General features: G+C 45.7%; 2 protein-coding genes across 3 annotated transcripts in view; one reads left to right on the top strand and one right to left on the bottom strand.

Annotated features, from left to right (window-relative positions):
• Window positions 1-8,215, bottom strand: part of LOC102453516 (protein zyg-11 homolog B) — a 51,103-nt gene extending 42,888 nt beyond the window's left edge. For both annotated transcript variants that reach the window (XM_075935985.1, XM_075935986.1), the window contains exon 1: window positions 8,058-8,215. In XM_075935985.1, the coding sequence (XP_075792100.1) occupies window positions 8,058-8,060 (3 nt within the window). In that variant the 5' untranslated portion in view covers window positions 8,061-8,215. The remainder of the gene's footprint in view (window positions 1-8,057) is intronic.
• A 5,918-nt stretch (window positions 8,216-14,133) lies between these two features.
• On the top strand, window positions 14,134-18,590 carry COA7 (cytochrome c oxidase assembly factor 7). The gene is made up of 3 exons (XM_006126391.3): window positions 14,134-14,344; window positions 15,155-15,295; window positions 16,245-18,590. The coding sequence occupies exons 1-3, from the start codon at window positions 14,239-14,241 to the stop codon at window positions 16,688-16,690; spliced, it is 693 nt and encodes a 230-aa protein (XP_006126453.2). The 5' UTR covers window positions 14,134-14,238; the 3' UTR covers window positions 16,691-18,590.
• The last annotated feature ends 971 nt before the right edge of the window (window positions 18,591-19,561 follow it).

Genomic DNA, 19,561 nt, shown 5'->3' with positions numbered 1-19,561 from the left:
CTCAGGATCAGTCAGGTCCCCAGGCTGCCGGACCAGTACTTTTTGGCTACATCTACATTGTGCTCTCTTGTGCAAGAACATATGCAAATGAGCAATGAATATCGCCGTGCCTCATTTGCATACTTAATGGACCACCATTTTTGCACAAGGGGCTTTTGTGCAAGAAGGAGCAGTCTACACTGCTCCTTCTTGCACAAAGCCCCCTCTTGTGCAAGAGCCAGTCTGCCTGAAAATAAGCGGCAGAAAGACTCTTGTGCAACAGGGTTTTTTTGCACAAGAAGGAGCAGTGTAGACTCATTTGCATATGTTCTTGCACAAGAGAGTGCAATGTAGACGTAGCCTTTGTGTATCACTGATTCCAATGATGTTATTATGCTTTGCTAATGGACTAGTATTTGAAATGAACTGGGAAGACAGGAATGCAGATTAAAAAATTGTCTTTGTGATCAGAGATGAGGCCAGGCCAATACCTTAGATCAGGGTGGGGAATCTAAGTCCCAGGGGCTGGGTGCGGCCTCCAATTTGTCTGGATCCAAGCCACGTGAGGCTCAGGTGGGGAGCGGCGAGGCCTTTGCAGATCAGATCAACCCACTTGGAGGGCTGGATCTGGCCCGCACAGGCCCTTTTGCCCACCCCTGAGTTAGAACCTCAATAAGCATTAGGGAAAAAAATATTTTTCCTGAAATTCTCTATCATTACAAAATGACAATGGGGACATATCCTAATAAGTATTTTATCAGAGCCAAAAGCATTTCTAGTTTGATAATGTACTGTCCTTTTCCTTAAAGGGACATGGACATGTTCAAGTTCAAGATTTTATGCTAACAAAAAACAGAGTCCTTACCTGTGTTTAAGAACACATGAAGTCAGAAATGAAATAATTTACAAAATTGTACTTCCCTATTTAGGCCGCTAAGTTTTTGCATCTCATTCGACTTGAAAAACTGAAATGAGCTACCCTTTTATTTTTAATTCATTTCACTTTCCAGCTCTGACGCATTAAACACAGTGCTGCCATGTTCAAGTTGCAAAAACACTGCCTAGATCTGTTTAAATCTTAACAAAAGCCATTTTATATAGAAATATTTCCACTGAATGTGTGATTAGACTTCTATGTAACAGCCTAAATTATCTATTTAAACTACAGTACTTGACAGAGTCCCTTTAATTCTAGTACTTTTCCATCCTGTCGGTGTCATATATATAAAAACCACAAGGCAGGCAAGCAAAGAAATAAATGACCTCAAAGTCTTTTGTGGTGTACCTCTGACAGACTGACATATTTATTACCCAAGATACAGAACAGCATTATACTGATGCAGAGTGACTAGTTTGTCTTATAAAGTTTTCTTTTGCATTATAAAAGATTTGTTTAAAAACAGTGACTATTTTAATAGATGTTTTATTAAGCATGAATAACTATGAAAACTACAAAGAAATTAATTAGTAGTACACACTATGTTAATAAAATAAATATATATATTTTAACATGTAATAGCAACCTAATGCATATGGCACCCTGAAGCATAATGCCTCCTTCAATACAAATTCCTCTGATCTTTTGCCTTATATGAAGTTTCAATATTTAGCAACAGTACAGTTTATGAAGAGGCACTTCACATTCTTGAACTACAGAATCCTAAATCCAGCAAGTCTAGTTTAGTTTAAAATTAATTCTGAGGATTACTTTACCATGTTTTCTTGAATTTCTTCTGAAACAGCAGTATGTGAACCACAATCACATATGCTTATTTTTTATATACTAAATGAACAAGTATATCAGGCTACAGCTGCCATATAGGATTCAACTGCAGCAGAAAATCAAGCTTCACTACCTTCAATAATGACAGCAAGTGCATCTGCTCCTTTGCAAGATCTCATACCCATTTAAAAATAAAATCTTCTGCACAAATAATAAGTAACATTTGCTTAATTAGCTTTTCTTTGATGAATCAGTGAAGATTTTTCCAGAATACTGATAGAGGCTTATCTTTTCATTAAGCTCTGAGAAACGTATACAGGCAGTCCCCGACTTACGCGGATCCAACTTATGTCGGATCCACACTTACGAACGGCGCTTTCTCGCCCCGGAGCTCACGGCAGCGGTCAGCCACCTGGAACTCCGGGGCGAGAAAAGCTGCTCCCGGTGCCCCTGGTCTGCTGGGGACCGTCTCCAGCAGACCAGGGGCATCAGGAGCAAAGCCACAGCCCCGGCGGGTTTGTTCGCAGTGCCCCTGGTCTGCTGGAGACGGTCCCCAGCAGACCACGGGCACCACGAGCAAACCCACAGCCGCGGCGGGGTCCCGCGCTTCTGAGGCTTTGCGGGCTTCTGGGACCCCGCCGCGGCTGCGGATTTGTTCCCGGTGCCCCTGGTCTGCTGGGGACCGTCTTCAGCAGACCAGGGGCACCGGGAGCAAAGCGGGTCCCGCGCCAGAGCAAAGCCTCAGAGGCGAGGCACCCCGCCGCTGCGGCTTTGCTCCCCGTGTCCCTGGTCTGCTGGGGGGCGGGGGCGCAGCTAGTGTGCCCCCCCCCAGCAGACCAGGCTTTTGTTGTGGACCCTGGAGCAGAGCAGCTGGGGCACTGCCGGTTGGTCCCGCAGCGCCGCTCTGGGCACTACTGGACCAACCCGGCAGCACCCCAGCTGCTCTGCCCCAGGCGTCCTGATTCAGCCGCTGCTGGTCAGTTTCAGCAGCGGCTGAATCAGGACGCCTGGGGCAGAGCAGCTGGGGTGCTGCTGGGTTGGTCCAGTAGCGCCGAGGAGCGGCGCTACTGGAGCAACCCAGCAGCACCCCAGCTGCTCTGCCCCAGGCGTCCCCAAGTCAGCCGTTGCTGAAACTGACCAGCACTGACTACAGGAAGCCCGAGGCACAGTTGCTCTGCCCCGGGCTTCCTGGAATCAGCGGCTGATCAGTTTCAGCAGCAGCTGACTTGGGGTTCTTAAGTTGAATCTGTATGTAAGTCAGAACTGGCAGTCAGTTTCAGCAGCGGCTGAATCTGGATGCCAGTTCCGACTTACATACAGATTCAACTTAAGAACAAACCTCCAGTCCCTATCTTGTACGTAACCCGGGGACTGCCTGTATCAAATTTAACAGCAAAACTTGTTTGCTCAGACCACAAATGCCCTATGACTGATGTTTCTTTTTGGTATCCATTACAGAAGGGAATATGTTCCACGTCATCTGTTATAAACATAAATAGCACAGTGCTTTTAAAATAGAAGATAGCAACTGCTAACTTTCTCATATAGCAGAACCACCTGCATTCAGTACTTTTGAACCATGCACACAGATTTACTAAAAATCAAGTACAGCTTGAACCTCTCTAGTCGGGCACCCTCAGGACCTGACCAGTGCCAAACCAGAGAATTTGCTGGATCATTGGAGGTCAATATTGTCTAGCAGCATTACCAGCACTTCGAAGACATTTAGGGGTAAATTAGAGCTAAATAACACCAGGAGTGGTGGCTGTAAACAAGCTTTATGGGACCACGAGAAACTGTACTACTTTGCCGTGGTTTGGCAAATTCTCTGGTTCGACATTGGTCAGGTCCCAAGGGTACTGGACTAGATAGGTTCAACCTGTAAGGTAACTTATTCCAACACAGAGCAGAACAAACTATACCAGTAAAACTGCAGGGTTTTTTGCCAATAAACCTGCACATACATTAGGGGCTTCTACCAACACAGCTATAGCAATCAGATGCCATACCTCTTCACACCACTGACCAACAACTGTTGGTAGATGACATGGCGTTAGTTTACACTGGTGTAACTTCCTTTGCAGACAAGACCTTAGATTTAGGGTCTGCTGTTGCAGACAACAAAACTAGCTCAAACAAGCATTAAGGTTGCGATGCAAACCAAGAAATTAAAAAAAATGATATTGCAGTAAAACAGATTATAAAGAAAGAAAAGACTAATAGGATCATCCAGTCAGATTTCCAGCAGAATAGCGTAACTCTTTAGGAATAATTTGTATTGTAGAAACAAAGGCTATGTCTACACTGCAGGCTTCTTGCGCAAAAACTGGTTTGCACAAGAGTTCTTGCGCAAAAGATCTTGTGCAAGAGCACATCCACACTGCCATGTGCTTTTGCACAAGAGATGTGGTTTTGTGCAAGAGCGTCCATGGCAGTGTGGATGCTTTCTTGCGCAAGAAAGCTCTGATGGCCATTTTAGCCATAGGAGTTTCTTGCGCAAGAAACGCCTGTTGCCCATCCACATTTCCTTCTTGCACAAGAGGAAGAGAGAGGAGAGGAATAACTCTTGAGCAAGAAGCCCTCTGTTCCAACGCTTTACTGTAAATTTACTTGAGCCAGAACGCATGTGCAGTGTAGATGCTGCACAAATTTTTGCGCAAGAATGGCAAAAATTATTAAAAGGGCCTCTGACTTTTACTGGGAGGATTCTTTGTGCTGCAATCTAGCCCTATCAACTACAACTCCCATGAGCCCTTGGGAAAAAGCGAGAACGGTGCTTCTTCCAGGCTATGCAGACAGAATTATGCTAGGCTCCATTTTTGGAGAGAGGATCCAGGCTGCTGGTGGGGAACCTTTTCCAGTCCAGGAGCTATTGTGTTGCAGCTAGAACCTGTTACTGACCCTGTTACTGCTGGGGCTTGGATCTAGCAGGCTGCTTTGGGGACTCCTGTTGATTGTCTCTGGAGGGGAGAGATCCTGGCTGTGCCTGTGGGTGGGAAGATCTTACATAAACCTACACAAGAGGTGACTGTGAGTAACTGGGCTGTTTGGAAAAGTGCTGCCTGGGACGGAGCACAAAAGGCAAACGGACTCTGGGTGCAATGACAGCCAGAGTGATCTGCCCAGGGAACCAGAGCTGCTGGCATTTGGTGGAACCTGCTCCAGTGGCAGAGGGATTTTGCAGTTGGCTGCTCAGCTTGGACTAATACAGAGAACCTGCAAAGGGCTCTCTCCATTCCAGCTGCAAACCTTCAAGCGTGCCCTCGCAAGCAAGTGTCTGGGACCCTGAATCCAGAGGAGTGCACACTCTGGGATGGAATAAATGGTGGCAGTGCAAATGCCAGATGGATAAGTTTCCTTTCTTTCTATGTACTTTTTAACTGATTTTGTTCACTTTCAATCTGTAAAATCCAGTTTCTTTAAGTTCTTAAGTAGAGGTGTGTTAATTCTAATTTAATCAGTTAGATATATCTTATTTATAATTGTTGTCTTTGAGTTAGTTCCAGGTTATTGTTGGAATAATTTTATTCCTGGAGGCTCCCAATGCACACCATAAGTGTGTACAGGGCCAGCCAGGTATATTCTTTGGGATCAAGGTACTGCAGCAAGGGGATGGATAGGGAATCCCCAATTAAACAATATCACCACTGGGGTACTCAGGATCTCCCTTCATGTTAAAAACCATCAGGCACCCAGGCACATACGTGTGTGACTTGCTCCCAAGTAACCCACAGGAAAAAGGGAGACTACAAAAGTATATCCAATCCCCCACCTGTTAAGATGGAGCAGCAGCTTTTATTTCCCCATCTCTTGTCAGTTTTTCACACTGTGCATGTTAAAGCCTTATTAAATATAAAAAGTAAAATGTACCTTTTGGGGTTTTGTTTTTAAAAGGCAGCCATTTCCACCTGTGGGTGATTCATAACTCTTTTCAAAGAGACAAGTTAACAAAATGCATTTCTTTCCAACTATATCTCCCACTGTAATTCTTTAGTAGTGACAGAGAGAATACGCCTCATTCCACTGTGAACTATCTGTAAAGCACTAATTATTATTATTAGCTTAGCTGTTGCTACACTACAAAAGCTTTATAAAGCTTATAGTAGCAGTTGCCAGTTATTTTTGTAAACCTCTTATTGCCCCTGTAACTGACTGATAGATAGGCACCTTCTACACACCCTAACATACAACTGCTCTTATGTCCCTTACCCAATTGAGTTGTATTTTCATTTTCTGTTCATATTCACTTTCCTATCATAACCTCTTTTTAATGTTGGGTATAGTGTAGTTGCTTTCTGTTTTAGTTCTTCCTTTGTTCCAACCTCACCTAAATGCTACATGTTGCAGCTGTGATGGGCTGGGTAGCTCAATAAGACCTGACCTGAATGCCCCAAATGGAAAGAGGTGAAGCATGGAAAGTTGAGATCCCTGCATAATCCTGCAACTCTGTAAAAGTGAGCTGCTGTCCTTACTGAAAAACCAAGGAGCCAGGTGTCCCTTAAATTAGCTAGGAAATACTCAATTTATCTACATCATTTTGCAGTGAGGAAAGTCTGAAGTAATACAGCTTCTCCTTCACCCCTTCCACTACTTGTCTTTCACTTGTCTTTCAATCAGTTCCATACATACAAGATGGGAAGCGACTGTCTAGGAAGGAGCATGGCAGAAAGGGATCTAGGGGTCATAGTGGACCACAAGTTGAATATGAGTCAACAGTGTGATGCTGTTGCAAAAAAAGCAAATATGATTCTAGGTTGTATCAACAGGTGTGTTGTAAGCAAAACTCGTGAAGTCATTCTGCCGCTCTACTCTGCACTAGTTAGGCCTCAGCTGGAGTACTGTGTCCAGTTCTGGGCGCCACATTTCAAGAAAGATGTGGAGAAATTGGAAAGGGTACAGAGAAGAGCGACAAGAATGATTAAAGGTCTAGAGAACATGACCTATGAAGCCAGGCTTCATGAACTGGGCTTGTTTAGTTTGGAAAAAAGAAGATTAAGGGAGGACATGATAGCGGTTTTCAAATATCTAAAAGGGTGTCACAAGGAGGAAGGAGAAAATTTGTTCCTCTTGGTTTCTGAGGACAGGACAAGAAGTAATGGGCTTAAAGTGCAGCAAGGGAGGTTTAGATTGGACATTAGGAAAAAATTCCTAACTGTCAGGGTGGTCAAATATTGGAATAAATTGCCAAGGGAGGTGGTGGAATCTCCCTCTCTGGAGATATTTAAGAACAGGTTAGATAGACATCTGTCAGGGATGGTGTAGGTGGAGCTTGGTCCTGCCTTGAGGGCGGGGGGCTGGACTCGATGACCTCTTGAGGTCCCTTCCAGTCCTATTATTCTATGATTCTATGATACACATACAGAATAGTGATAGAAATGTAGCCGTGTTACACTACACATACAGTAATAGCCCACCAGAGGGGAAAAAAGTGTCTAGCGAGTCAAATTCCTGCAATTTGCTCTTGTTCACTCTTTTCAGATGACAAAGATCAATTTCTTATTCACGGGTATTTGTATTTTCAAAAGCACCAGCTTAGAACCAACCAAACACACGGCAGTGTGTCTGGGAGCCTAGGTATACAGACTGGCGCTTAAGACAGGAGTAAAAACAACAATGCAGCCATTCCCACTTGATCTGATACTATTCCTCTCAGTGAGGTGGATAGATATCAAAGTACATCTACACAACAGTTAAACAATCACCGGTGGCCTGGGCGTGTAGAACTCAAAATGCGGGGCTCTTGATGTTTAGGCTCAGACTAGAGCCCAAGCTTTAGGATCCCACAAGGGGGAAAGACTCCCAGAGCCCAGGCCCCAGCCCAAGCACTACCAGAGCCCAACCCCAGCTCTTTTTTTATTCCAGCATCAACACACTCTCAGAGGCCAAGCCAGCATCCCAGAGCGAGCCAAAGTCAGTGGCGACTGAAGGGTATCGAGATGCAATCAAACAAGGGTGTCTGGCCCATGTCCGCGGACCTAGGATCACTGGGCTCAAGCTGAGGGGGTCCTGCGCTGGGACTGGTGAATCTTTTGGGCAGCCTAGGCGCGAGTCCCCCGCGCTCCCGCAGGAGGCCGGCCGGCTGTCCACGCACAGGTGCGGGACCCACGCGAGTTGAAAGTCCAGTGCAACCCCGGGACAGGGGGGAAGCGGGGCCAGGGACCCGCCTGGGGCGGCGCTGCGGGGAAGCTCACTCGCCCGCCGCCCCCAGGGCGTGTCCCGCTCCCCCGGAGCCGCAGCGACCCCCCTGCCCGGCTGCCATCGCACCCTGCTGGGTGGCCCCGCCGGGCATTTACCTCAGCGGTGCCTGGGGGGGAGGCGGCCCGGGCCGCTCACCCCAAGGGGGGGGGGGACTCACCATCTCGGCGCTGGGTCCCCAGGCTCCGTCACCCAGCAGCGAGCCGGGGCACAGGGCCGCCCCATCGACCTGGAAGTGAATCCGCCTCAGCCGGCGAGGGGCGGCTAGGCCTGGCTCCCGCCTCCCTTAAAGGAGCCGCGCTCCTCCGGCCCCCGGCTGCTCCTGCCGCCCTCGGGGCCCGGGTCTTTTGAAAACTCAGCCCCCGGCGTCCAAAACAGCTGGGCAGGCTGGCCCCGCCACGCGGAATAAGTCCGTGGCGCCGGGCACATCGTGGCTCAGCCTTCCCTGCCAGCTGACCCTTGTCCCTGTTTCCCCGGGGGGGGGGGGGGGATTTATTCACCTTTACAATCGTATTTCATTTGACTAACCTCTGTGGAATCTCTGGTGGGCGGGGGCAGCAGTTTGAGAATATTTTGGGGGTGCTCAGAAACCCCCCCCCCCCAGCTCCCTTCCCTCACGCCTAAGACTCTGGGAGGGAGTTTGGATGCTGCCTGCAGGGTTTGGGCGGGTGCAGGAGGGGGTGAAGGCTCCGGGAGGGAGTTGGGGTGTGGGAGAAGTGAAGGGTCAGGCTCTGGGAGGGAGTTGGGGTGTGGGAGACCACCTGTGCAGCTTCCCATTGGCAGCAGGGGCGCTCCGGGAGGGAGCGGTGTGTGGCCTTTTTAAGGGCTAAGATCATGCCAATTGTCCTTTGCTATACAGAATGGCTGTGTCTAGACTGGCAAGTTTTTCCGCAAAAGCAGAAAAACTCTGTTGCCAACTTTGTCCATGTATTCACTCTGCTGATACCATTATTGGACCTAACCAAGTGAGTTATAAGATCAAGAACACATATTCCTGTGCATCCAGAAATATAATTTATGCTATCATGTGCTGAAAGTGTCCGTCTGCTATGTACATTGGACAAACGTCTCAGACACTTCGCCAAAGGATCAATGCCCACAAAACAGATATTAGACAGGATCACAAAGAAAAAACAGTTTCTTGCCATTTCAACCAGAAAGGACATTGTCTCAACAACTTAATCACCTGCATCCTGCTTCAAAGACCTTTTAAATCTGCACTTGAAAGGGAATCTTCTGAACTGTCATTCATGCTAAAATTCGACACTTTCCTCTTTTGTTCTGATATTTGATTTGTCCTTTTCATATGTGTTCATTTTTTTAAATTGTATCCTTTGGTATATATGGTTGTGACTATTTTCTTCCACTATTTGATCTGAGGAAGTGGGTCTGGCCCACGAAAGCTCATCATCTAATAAACCATCTTGTAAGTCTTTAAAGTGCTACATAGTCCTGTATTTTGCTCCAAGTAAAGATGGCATAACAGGATGCAGACTCTCCCTATTCCATCAGGTTCCACCCCATGGGCTTGTCAGTGACTTGTCACTGGCTCAGTGGGGACCCTACCAAAATACGCTGATTTAACTTTCAATTCTATAACAGTATTAACTTAGGGTATGTCTACACAGTAGTTTTACCTTGAAATAAGCTATGCAATAAACTGCCCTGGCCTTGAGAATCCTCTCCTGCACCCTAAATCCCTAACTCCTTCCTAGACCTCACATCTCAACTCTGAGCCCCAGCCTTGATTCCACTTCAGCACCCTAACTCCCATCCAGACTCTTCATCCTATCCCAACTTCCTGTCTTGAGTCTCCTCTTACTCCAGACCCCTTGGCCCCTGCCTGGAGGCCCCTCCTATATCCCAAATGGTCTGCACCCCCTTGCAAATTTACCCTGTCGTCAACCCACAGCCTCTTCTTGTACTCTGAACCCCTCATTTTGGCTCCTCCATGGAGATTAGGGAGCCCCTCAAATCCGATAGCCCCGGGAACCCAGAAAAGTTAATTCAGGCCTTCACATACCGTTTAAATGTCTCATCACAGACAAAGGGAGACACTTATTAAGAAACTAAATGCTTCAGCCTGAGGTAAGTAGTTGCTTCTCTTAATTATTTTAAAATAATATGAATAAAAATAGAGTATTTCAGCTATGACTCACCAGAACCCCAATTATTATATCTAATAGGATTCAGATAATCACAAATGTGGATAATCCAGAGCGTGGGAAAATGAGGGGCTGCAGCGCCTCCTAGTGGCTACAGGAGAAATTGCCTGCTTCTAGACCTGGGTGCGTTGGCTGGTTGTTCATTTAACCTGGAAAGCTCCATAATGCAATATTGGAAAAAATTAGGTTCTACTGCTCTACATCATAATCTGGGGAGCAGCAAAGCAGTCCCCACTGGCACAGGTTCTCCTGTGCCTCTTCCTTTGAAATGTACAAGAGCCACAGGTGGCTCTTATACATTCCAAAGGGAGAGGAGCATCAGTGGGAGCAGCAGGAGCAAAACTGTTTCAATCCCCATTCACGCCATTTCCCCATTACTTCCTGTCTCTCTTACCCCCCATATAGATAGTGCTGGGGAGGGGAACTGGCTGAGAGAGGCAGCAAAAGGGGGGAAGCGACTAGTCAAGTTCCTACTCCACTACTCCACTAGTAGTTGACTAGTCGACTAGTTGCTTACATCCCCAGATGGAACACACAAAATCTACTAACCTGTACCCCATTAGGCTCTGGTGTGCAAGGGAAATGTGAGGAGTGTCTTTCTCTTTCTCAGTCGGGGCGCCCGACTGATTTTTCTGTGCGTCGGCAGCTCCTGATCCAAAAAAGATTCCCCCCGCCAGTTTACGACATGCACTTATTGCATGAGACTCATTCTATGGTGGAGTTTCAATTAATGTCTTCCATTGAGAAGATATACCTTGGAAAAATTACATTCCTCCATTTCCTTTCCTTTCCTGGATGCATTGATTCTCAAACAAGACAAACAACTTCAGAAAATGGATAAGTAAACTGTGATGGTATATAAAATGTATAGCAGCTACTATATCCTCCCATGTCATTCATCCACCAATTGATTACACTGAGAATTGTGTGCATCTGCTCATAATGTTTCAGAAAGTACATCACCCCACTGCCGCCTTAATTAAATTATCTGGCATTTGAGTCTCTAGCTTAACAAAGCTCTTTCAACTGAGGGTGATGTCCTCATTTGGGACAGGTTAAGCACAATCCTGCTTTCCTATATTCCTACAATAATTACAACTGAATTTCACTACCCCTGCATTCAATACTAAAGATTTATAACACAACTCTGCACTCTATCTACTGAATATCCCAGCAGATCAGGAGCAAACTGTATTTACATAAATACACCTAGAGCCTCAGCAAAATTACCTATAAACCTTTCATGAGAACATCATGGCCCTGACGCTCCTGGCAAAGTCATTTACATCAGTGTGAAGTGAATACAAAGTAAGAGTACAAAGCTGCCATTTGGTTTTGGTAACATTTTACACCAATTTGACTCTGGTTGAAATGATTGTGCAAGGTATAGAGGTAATGAAGGATCCTATCATGTCTTCTTAAAACAGGGGTGGGGAACCTAAGGCCCGAGGGCTGGATGTGGACCCCAGTTTGCCTGATCCAGCCCCCAAGGCTCAAAGCTCCAGACCCCCCAGCAATAGGAGCCCATGCTGACACTCTAGCCCCTACACTGTCCCCATCCTAGGGCACACAAAATCTACTAGCCTGAGCCCCCAAAGGCTCTAGTGTACCAGGGGAAGGTGGAGAATATCTTTCTTCTCAGTCATGGACCATGTCAGTGAGGGTTTGTTTTTTCTTTTTTGCTTCTCACTTGTGTGTGGCCCCTGACTGATTTTTCTGTGGATCAGTGGCCCCGACCCAAAAAAGATTTCCCACCCTGTCTTAGAAGTTTCTGTCAATAAAGACCATAATAACACTGCTGGAAAAAAACAAGCCTCATGTGTTCAGAAAAGGAGGAGAGACCCAGTGATGAAACAGGATACCTGGAATCTACTACTGACTGACACCAACTGATTCTATAACGCTGGACATTTAACCTGTCAAAGAATACCTACAAGGGATGTTAAAAGGCATTTATTTTTGTAAACATGTAACCATTGAAATTTTCAGGGGTTACATGTTTACAAACGGGGAGGGGAAGGCAGGAGCCAGTGCTTGTGGGGATCCAGCTTTTAAGCTGGCTCCCCACACTGACTCCTGTTTACACTCCCCCACTGCTGCCTCTGTATCAGAAGCAGCAGTGTGGGGGTAGGGAGGAAGGTGTCTCTGTTGGAGCTAGTATGTGTTGGGAGCCAGCTTAAAAGCTGGTTCCCCATGTGCACCAGCTTCCACCCCCTCCCTGTACAGCATGGGGGAGAGGAACAGTCTGGCAGTGTCTATACTGGGCCACTTATTCCGGAAAATCAGCCGCTTTTCCGGAATAAGCTGCGAGCTGTCTACACTGGCCCCTTGAATTTCCAGAAAAGCACTGACGATCTACTGTAAGAAATCAGCTGCTTTTCCAGAAAAACTATGCTGCTCCCGCTCAGGCAAAAGTCCTTTTTCTGGAAAACTGTTCCGGAAAAGGGCCAGTGTAGACAGCACAGTAGTGTTTTCCGCAAAAAAGCCCCGATCGCGAAAACAACGATTGGGGCTTTTTTGCGGAAAAGCATCCTGCCAATGTAGACACTCTTTTTCCGGAAATACTTATAACGGAAAACTGTTCCATTTTAAGCATTTTCGGAAATTCATGCCAGTGTAGACGTAGCCCCAGTCTGTAACTGTGAGGGTTAACCGATGAGCCCAGGAGGGTCATGTGGCTGGTGGCCACCCAGCTCCTCTCTCACCATTCACTTCTGGAGGTGAAAGAGTGGTAGGAGAAAATCCAAATGGGGGCAGAGGTTAAATGGGAGAATGTGCAGGAGCAACTGTTTTTTTCCTGGAGTCCCGTAAATCTTGGCCCTTGTCAACAAAGAAGTCAGGAGTGAAGATACTGTGCAATCATCATTATATAAACTGATGGCGTGCCCTCCCCTGGAAAGTCATCCTATTGGTCCAGTCATTCTCTTGCAAAATGGACGTAGCAGGAATGGAAGCAGTGCAGCAATGTGTGTGGAAAATGACTAAAGGCCTGGACGGGCTTCCAGATTAAAGGAGAAACTGAAAAGGTTGGGCACTGTTATAGAGGACGCAAATGATAGGAACGCAATGAATAGAATTATACTAAATAGTGAGTGTTCTAAAGAAAATAAATACTAAAGAGTTCCTGTTGGCATTTCACACAATGCATAACACACTACAAGAATAATGGTACAACCAATGAAACTGTCAGGCAACAAATTTGGAAAGGAAATGCCTTTTTGCAAAAATGGGGTGAGGAAAGAGAGTCATTGCTAATCATGATAATTACAGGATCATGTAACTTGGCTGCACCAGGAAAATGACCTATAGCCAAAAATGTCATCTATAGTCATGAGTTATGACTGCTATACCTAAAATCACCTATAACCTAAAGATGTATAGCTAGTAGCAACACATGGGGTGTTTGGGTAATTTTCCTAGTGCAGATCTGGTCCCTTATTCTGTTGGGATTGTCATGTTGAAGCAGCTCAGAGCAAGCACAGCATCTCTTTAAAATATATTTCATCCAAAGAAGCAGAAGTAGAAAGGGAAAGTAACAGAAGATTAAAAAGTACAATAAGCCCTTCTGTTTTTCAATGGAAGCATCCCACGTTGGCATTATGACCAGTTTTTTAATTCTTATTTAACATTCAAAAAGTGTTTGGGTAACTTTGGGCACAAAATATTGTGCTTATAATTAAATATCTGCGTAGGTGTGATTTGGTATCATCAATTCAATGGCTCTGGGCAAAGAGCACCAACAGGCCAAAATAATACCCTATGGTATGGAGCCAACTTAGCGAGGGTAGCAATATAATGGTCCAAGGCGGCTGGAGAAGGGGTGGGATGGGAACAAAAGGCTCAGAGAAAGAGTAAAAGTGAGCAGCCCAAAGGAGACTCGCCTAAAGCCCCGCGCTAGTGGCTCGGCCCCACACCCTGGGGGCTGCCCCGCGGGCTGTAGCTTGCGCGGGTGGCTGTCTGGGAGCAGCCACTCCGCATGCAGCTCCCACGTTCCTTCCTCGCCCGCCCAGCTTCCGCAAAAGGGGCGGACGCCGCGCATCGATTCCTCGGCGCTCTGCTGCGCCCACTGGCGCCTCTTCCCTTCCGGGTGCGGGCGGGCGGGCGCTGCAGGGCACGTGCACGGCTCGCGACCTGGTCACCTTGCCGCGCGGCGGCCCCCTCCCCCTTCCCAGGGCGATGGCCGGGCTGGTCAACCTGGAGGATGAGGAGGAGGTGAAGGGCTACCTGGAGAACCTGGGCATCGAGTACAGCTACCAGTGCCACAAGGAGCGCGAGCCGGACGGTGCGCGGACAAGCCGGCCGGAGCTGCGGGCACCTGGGGTTGGGGGTTGGGGTTTGGGGGGGCGCATGGAGAGTTGCCAATTCTCCCGACTGGACGGACCGGCTGCCGTTCGCGGCAATGGCATCGGGTCTGTCCGGTCGGGAGAGTTGGCAACCCTTGTCCCTGGCCTCAGCGATGCTTCCAAGGTCACTGCCCCCCAGGTGCCTTTCAGGCCAGCCCTGCTTGCAGAAAGAGGGGTGTGTGCAGGCCTGGGTGTGTGAGCCTAGCAGCCCTGCACACACACACTGGGGGGGATCTGCCTGGGAAACTGGGGTCAGGGCCATTTGGGCGCTCACCTTAAAGCTGCCAGTGGGTTTGTATGACAGAAAACGGGCAAGTCAGAGAGGGTAGGAGAGAGACCGATAATTGTCTCCTGTTCTTGGGGGGTGGGGAAGCACCCAAATGGCCTAGCATGAGCCTACTCTGTAAACTCTTCAAACTGATTCATTACTGTATAATTTGTTTACTTCATTGTATCTCTGTGTTATATAATGGTAATGGCCAGGGCTCCCCGAGCAGCAGCCTGCCCAAACCCGGCTCTTACGGGATGTAATCTACTCACCACGGGCTAGTAGATTACATAGATTGGCAATGGCAATGGCAGTTCGCTTTCAGAATATGGTCTGAATAAGTGGGCCTGCCCCAGGAAAGCTCATCACCTAATAAACCATCTTGTTAGTCTTTAAAATGCTACATGACTGCTTTATTTTGTTTGCAGAGATCAGACTAACACAGCTACCTGTTATTCTTCAATCCCTGTCTTCCTCACAGGTTGCCATCGACTAGCTGATTATCTGGAGGGGGTGAAGAAGGACTTTGAAGGAGCTGCTAAGGTGCTAAAAGAAAACTGTGAAAAGAATGAGCATTGTGAGAGTTGCTATAAACTTGGAGTTTACTATGCAACTGGGAAAGGTAAGAAACAGCCATTGCTCCAGTTCCTCTTTTCGTCCTGTTGGAAGAAAGGGCAGTGTTCTTGTAGGCTAGTACTTTTTTTGTGACAAGGTGCTTTGGAATTTCTTGATATTTTATTATGAGTTAATACTTCGATACCAGGAGGCGCAGATTTCTTGTCATTCTCATTGCTGTTCATCATCCATGTAGGTTTTTTTCCTACTAGTATTGCTAAAGTGACATGCATATAAAGCAAGGTCATGTGATGTGAGGTGCATATTGATTGCGCACCGCATTGACTGAGAGAACCAAGCGCTTCCTTTGCATCCAATCAAAGCGCTGCTAAGGTTCAGTGGGTACACCCTCCAAATGCTAGGTACGCAAATACAGTTAGCAAAACAACCCAGCTGGGAGACAGTTTTGGTTACAACAACCTTGCAGCCCACAGAGATGGAGGGCTACTCATGCGGCCCACTCGCTAGCCTAGGTTGCCCTTTGCTGTATTATAGCATTCCTGTATTGTGGTCAAATTTTTTGTCTTGCATCAAAAACCTAGGTTTAGTCTTCTTTTTACCCAAAACCTGTTTTGTTTAAATTGCGATCTCTTTGGATAAATAAGGTTTGGCAATATATGGAAAGTATAAATTTGGTTACTTTTTTGTATTGTAAACATAGTTATACTAGCAATGTGTTGGTCATTTCGTTCATGGAACAAGTATAAACTGTACCCCCAGTAGAGGTTGTTAGCTGACATAGCTAGATTGGCAAATCTTGTTTAATGTAGACTCTCTTGATTCTCTGCTGAAGTTTAGTCCACTTTTACAACTGTTTTAGGATTAGTAATAGATAGTTTTATTCTTCCAAAAAAGTATTGAAAAAGCTGTGAAAGAAAAGTCTTCTCACTATCTCACAATCAGAATATGTTCTTTATATAAACTTGCATTTGATTGTTTTTTTTTTTTCCTTGCAGGTGGACTCCCCCAAGATTTGAAAGCTGCCTACAACTGCTTTCTGAAATCTTGTGAAAAAGGTGGGAAGAAATCAATAAATGCTTGCCACAATGTTGGACTGTTAGCACACGATGGGCAAATAAATGATGACAAACCTGACCCAGTCCTCGCCCGGGACTATTACACTAAAGCATGTGATGGCAATTTTGTCCCTAGTTGCTTCAATCTTAGTGTGATATATCTTCAAGGAGCACCTGGGATACCAAAGGACATGAACTTGGCTTTGAAGTACTCTTTGAAAGCGTGTGACATGGGTCATGCGTGGGCATGTGCCAATGCCAGTCGAATGTACAAACTTGGAGATGGAATTGATAAGAATGATGCCAAGGCAGAGGCTTTAAAAAACAGGGCAAAAGAGCTACATAACGAACAGAAAGCTGCTAAAGCCTTAACGTTTGGGGAGTGAACCCAATCATTCACAGACTTCTAGGTCTGCTACTAAAAGTTTATGCATCATTCAAAAGTGCAAACAAACAAAAAACCCATACCTGTTGCACTCTTAAAATCATCTGTGTGTACATGTTTTCATGTGCAAGTTTTTGTTTTGGGGACGCACCTGATGTGTGTACAACTTCTGGGCACTATTATTTGACCAGTTTTTCAGACAAACATTTAGGGGCAAATTTTAAATTAAAGGAGCAGCTTTATGCCCTGAGTTTCATGGAGTCGATCTTCCACACCCACACAAAAATGTATGTACATAATTACTGGGACCCTACAGGATGTTGTATAACAGAATTTTTATGTACTCTAGAGACTTGTTTTTTGAAAGACAATCACTCTCAAGTTTAGGTTTTCAATGGACGTGCTCCCTCTGTTGATGCTGAAATATACTAATGATCAAAGGTGGTAGTTATTTTGTCTTATAAATATTGTTTCTTTTGTTGCATTTCTCTGTTTACCAAGATTACAAAAAGGTTATAACTTAGCTGGCATGGTGATGAGCAGTGTTCCCTCTAATTTTTCCCCACACATCTGTGGAATACATTTTGTTACGTGGACCAATATGGAGGTGACGTGTGACATGTCACCTCCATATAGGTGCTCATAACAAAATTCATGTGGGAGAGGTGAGGCTGAGGAGTTCAGAGTGTGGGAGGGGGCTCAGGTCTGGGCAGAAAATTGTAGTGCAGGAGTATGAGGGCTCTGGCGTGGGGTGCAGCCTCTGGGCTTGGTTGGAGGGGTGAGGGCTCTGCGGTAGGGCTGAGGATGAGGGGTTTAGGGGGCAGGTTGTCCCAGGGTTATACTGGAGAGAGGACTCTCCTCACCTTTCTCTCCCTGCAGCAGCACCTGGGCTAGATCTGCAGGATAGGCACCTCTCCCACAGTGGGGCTGAGCTGGGACTGGAGGAGAGGAACATTTCCTCCAGCTATGGCAGGTCCAGGCCAGGAAGGTCCCTTGAGCACCTTTTTGACACTAAAAAGGGTGCTGCATAACTGCATGGTCACATAGCTTATGGGGAACTCAGTTGCATATACATGAATCTGAATTTCTTGAAAGTCAAGTAAACTGTATCTAGAACAGATACTTCTGAATACCATTAAGTAGCTTTTGTGTAAATTGTTTTTAGTCTGTTACAAATTGGTTCAATGTTTTACTGAAAAATTCAATTGTTATATAATTTGAGTAATTTTAAAAGTAGGTGTGGGCTCAAATCAAGAAATCCTTAATCAAAACTTGAATATCATTCATTGGGCATTTTTGACCAAGCAAAGAACTTCAAGATATGACATTGTTTTAAATATAAACAACAAAACTATAGTAATCTAGGGTGGAATGTTTCTCTATCTTACCACTAAGGCGGTGCTTGTGTTCTGAAAGCCACATAGTGCTTTCTTCATTTGAATTTAAGAAAAGAGGCATCACCATAATAGTGCAGTGTATGGCAGAGCTACATTTCATTTTCATTTCCCTTAAATGGTACAGATTTCAAAACTGAGTGCTGTCCTCTTTCATGTATATTTTATTGCAAAGTAATTTCTGCACTGAAGCTGTTTTGAATTACCTGCCTTTCCACATGCATCTTCCTATGTCAAGGGTTTAATTAAGGATTTGATCCTATGGTCCTTGTTCTCTTCCTTGTTTACTTGACTTGAGGGACTTGGCTACACAAGGAAGCAAGACGCTCATGGTCATTAGTCTCCTCTTCTGCCTAATTTCATGCATTTGCCATCACCTTCATCCTAGTGGCTTTCTTTTACTTGTGTTTTCCTGAATTTCTTATTTTTCATGTAAAGTTTCCATAATCTATACAGTGAATTTGCCCTGTATGAAGACAATATAAATGGTTTTTTTCCAAGTCAAAACGAAGTGGGACAAATATTTTCTTTGGGGATCTTGGGCTCAGAAATGGGGTACATAGCCTCTTCCCGCTGAAACTAACATTACATTCTATTTTACTCTTAAAACAAAATGAGGGCATAAAAACAAGCCAAGAGGGAAGAACACATCCTCTGTTGCTGTATGCCCTGCTAGCAAGAACAGAATGAGAATGCAACTAAGGATCCCACTAGCTTTTTATATTATCTGTCAGCTGGGTCTAGTATATGTGGGTATGCTAATTGGCTGGACACAGCCTCAGAGTGATTGTGCTACTGCACTGTAAACACAGGTTTCAGGAACTCAGGACAGATGCGTCTCAGTTGGAAGCCTTTCCTGTATTTTTTAACAGAGACTTTCCATTTGCAATTGACAATGGGCTGTTTGTCCTTTGATAGGTATAGTCACCACAGGAGGTAAGGTTATTACCCCCATGGGCAAGTTTGCTCTATACAACAGAGAGATTGCAGCATAAAACTACATTGTCATAAATGACAAGCAGTAGCCCATTAGGGCTGCGTCTAGACTGGCAAGTTTTTCCGGAAAAGCGTCCATGCCAATCTAGACGCTCTTTTTTGCAAAAGCTTTTAACAGAAAACTTTTCCGTTAAAAGCATTTGCGGAGAATCATGCCAGTCTAGATGTAGCCTAGGAGTTTTGTTGTACAAATCAGAATTTCTACCTTTCTGGCTTGCTTCAGAATTCTTTTATTGTCACTGCCATTATAACACCTTAAACTTGAGCAGGGTTAATTAGTGCCCCGGTACATTTTTTAAGCTGTTAAGATTTAGAATATGCTTGATGATGAATAAAACACAGACTCTACGAGGGATGTGAATGGTTAACCACTAAGTCAGGACCTGGTGCAAGTGGGGACTGCTTCAGTCCCCGCTCACACCGTTTCTCTGCTGCGCCTCTGCCTCTCCTGTCCCCTCCATCCTGCAGAGATGGTGCAGGAG

Source organism: Pelodiscus sinensis, chromosome 9 (assembly GCF_049634645.1).
Source record: "Pelodiscus sinensis isolate JC-2024 chromosome 9, ASM4963464v1, whole genome shotgun sequence".
NCBI classification, from domain to species: domain Eukaryota; kingdom Metazoa; phylum Chordata; order Testudines; family Trionychidae; genus Pelodiscus; species Pelodiscus sinensis.
Note: the sequence above shows the minus strand (reverse complement) of the source record. Positions and strands in the feature narration are given on the sequence as shown.

Coding starts and splice junctions, on each gene's coding strand:
- COA7 (XM_006126391.3), top strand. CDS start 14,239: ATGGCCGGGCTGGTCAACCTGGAGGATGAGGAGGAGGTGAAGGGCTAC. Junction 14,345..15,154: donor CAAGGAGCGCGAGCCGGACG/GTGCGCGGACAA, acceptor TCTTCCTCACAG/GTTGCCATCGACTAGCTGAT. Junction 15,296..16,244: donor TTACTATGCAACTGGGAAAG/GTAAGAAACAGC, acceptor TTTTCCTTGCAG/GTGGACTCCCCCAAGATTTG.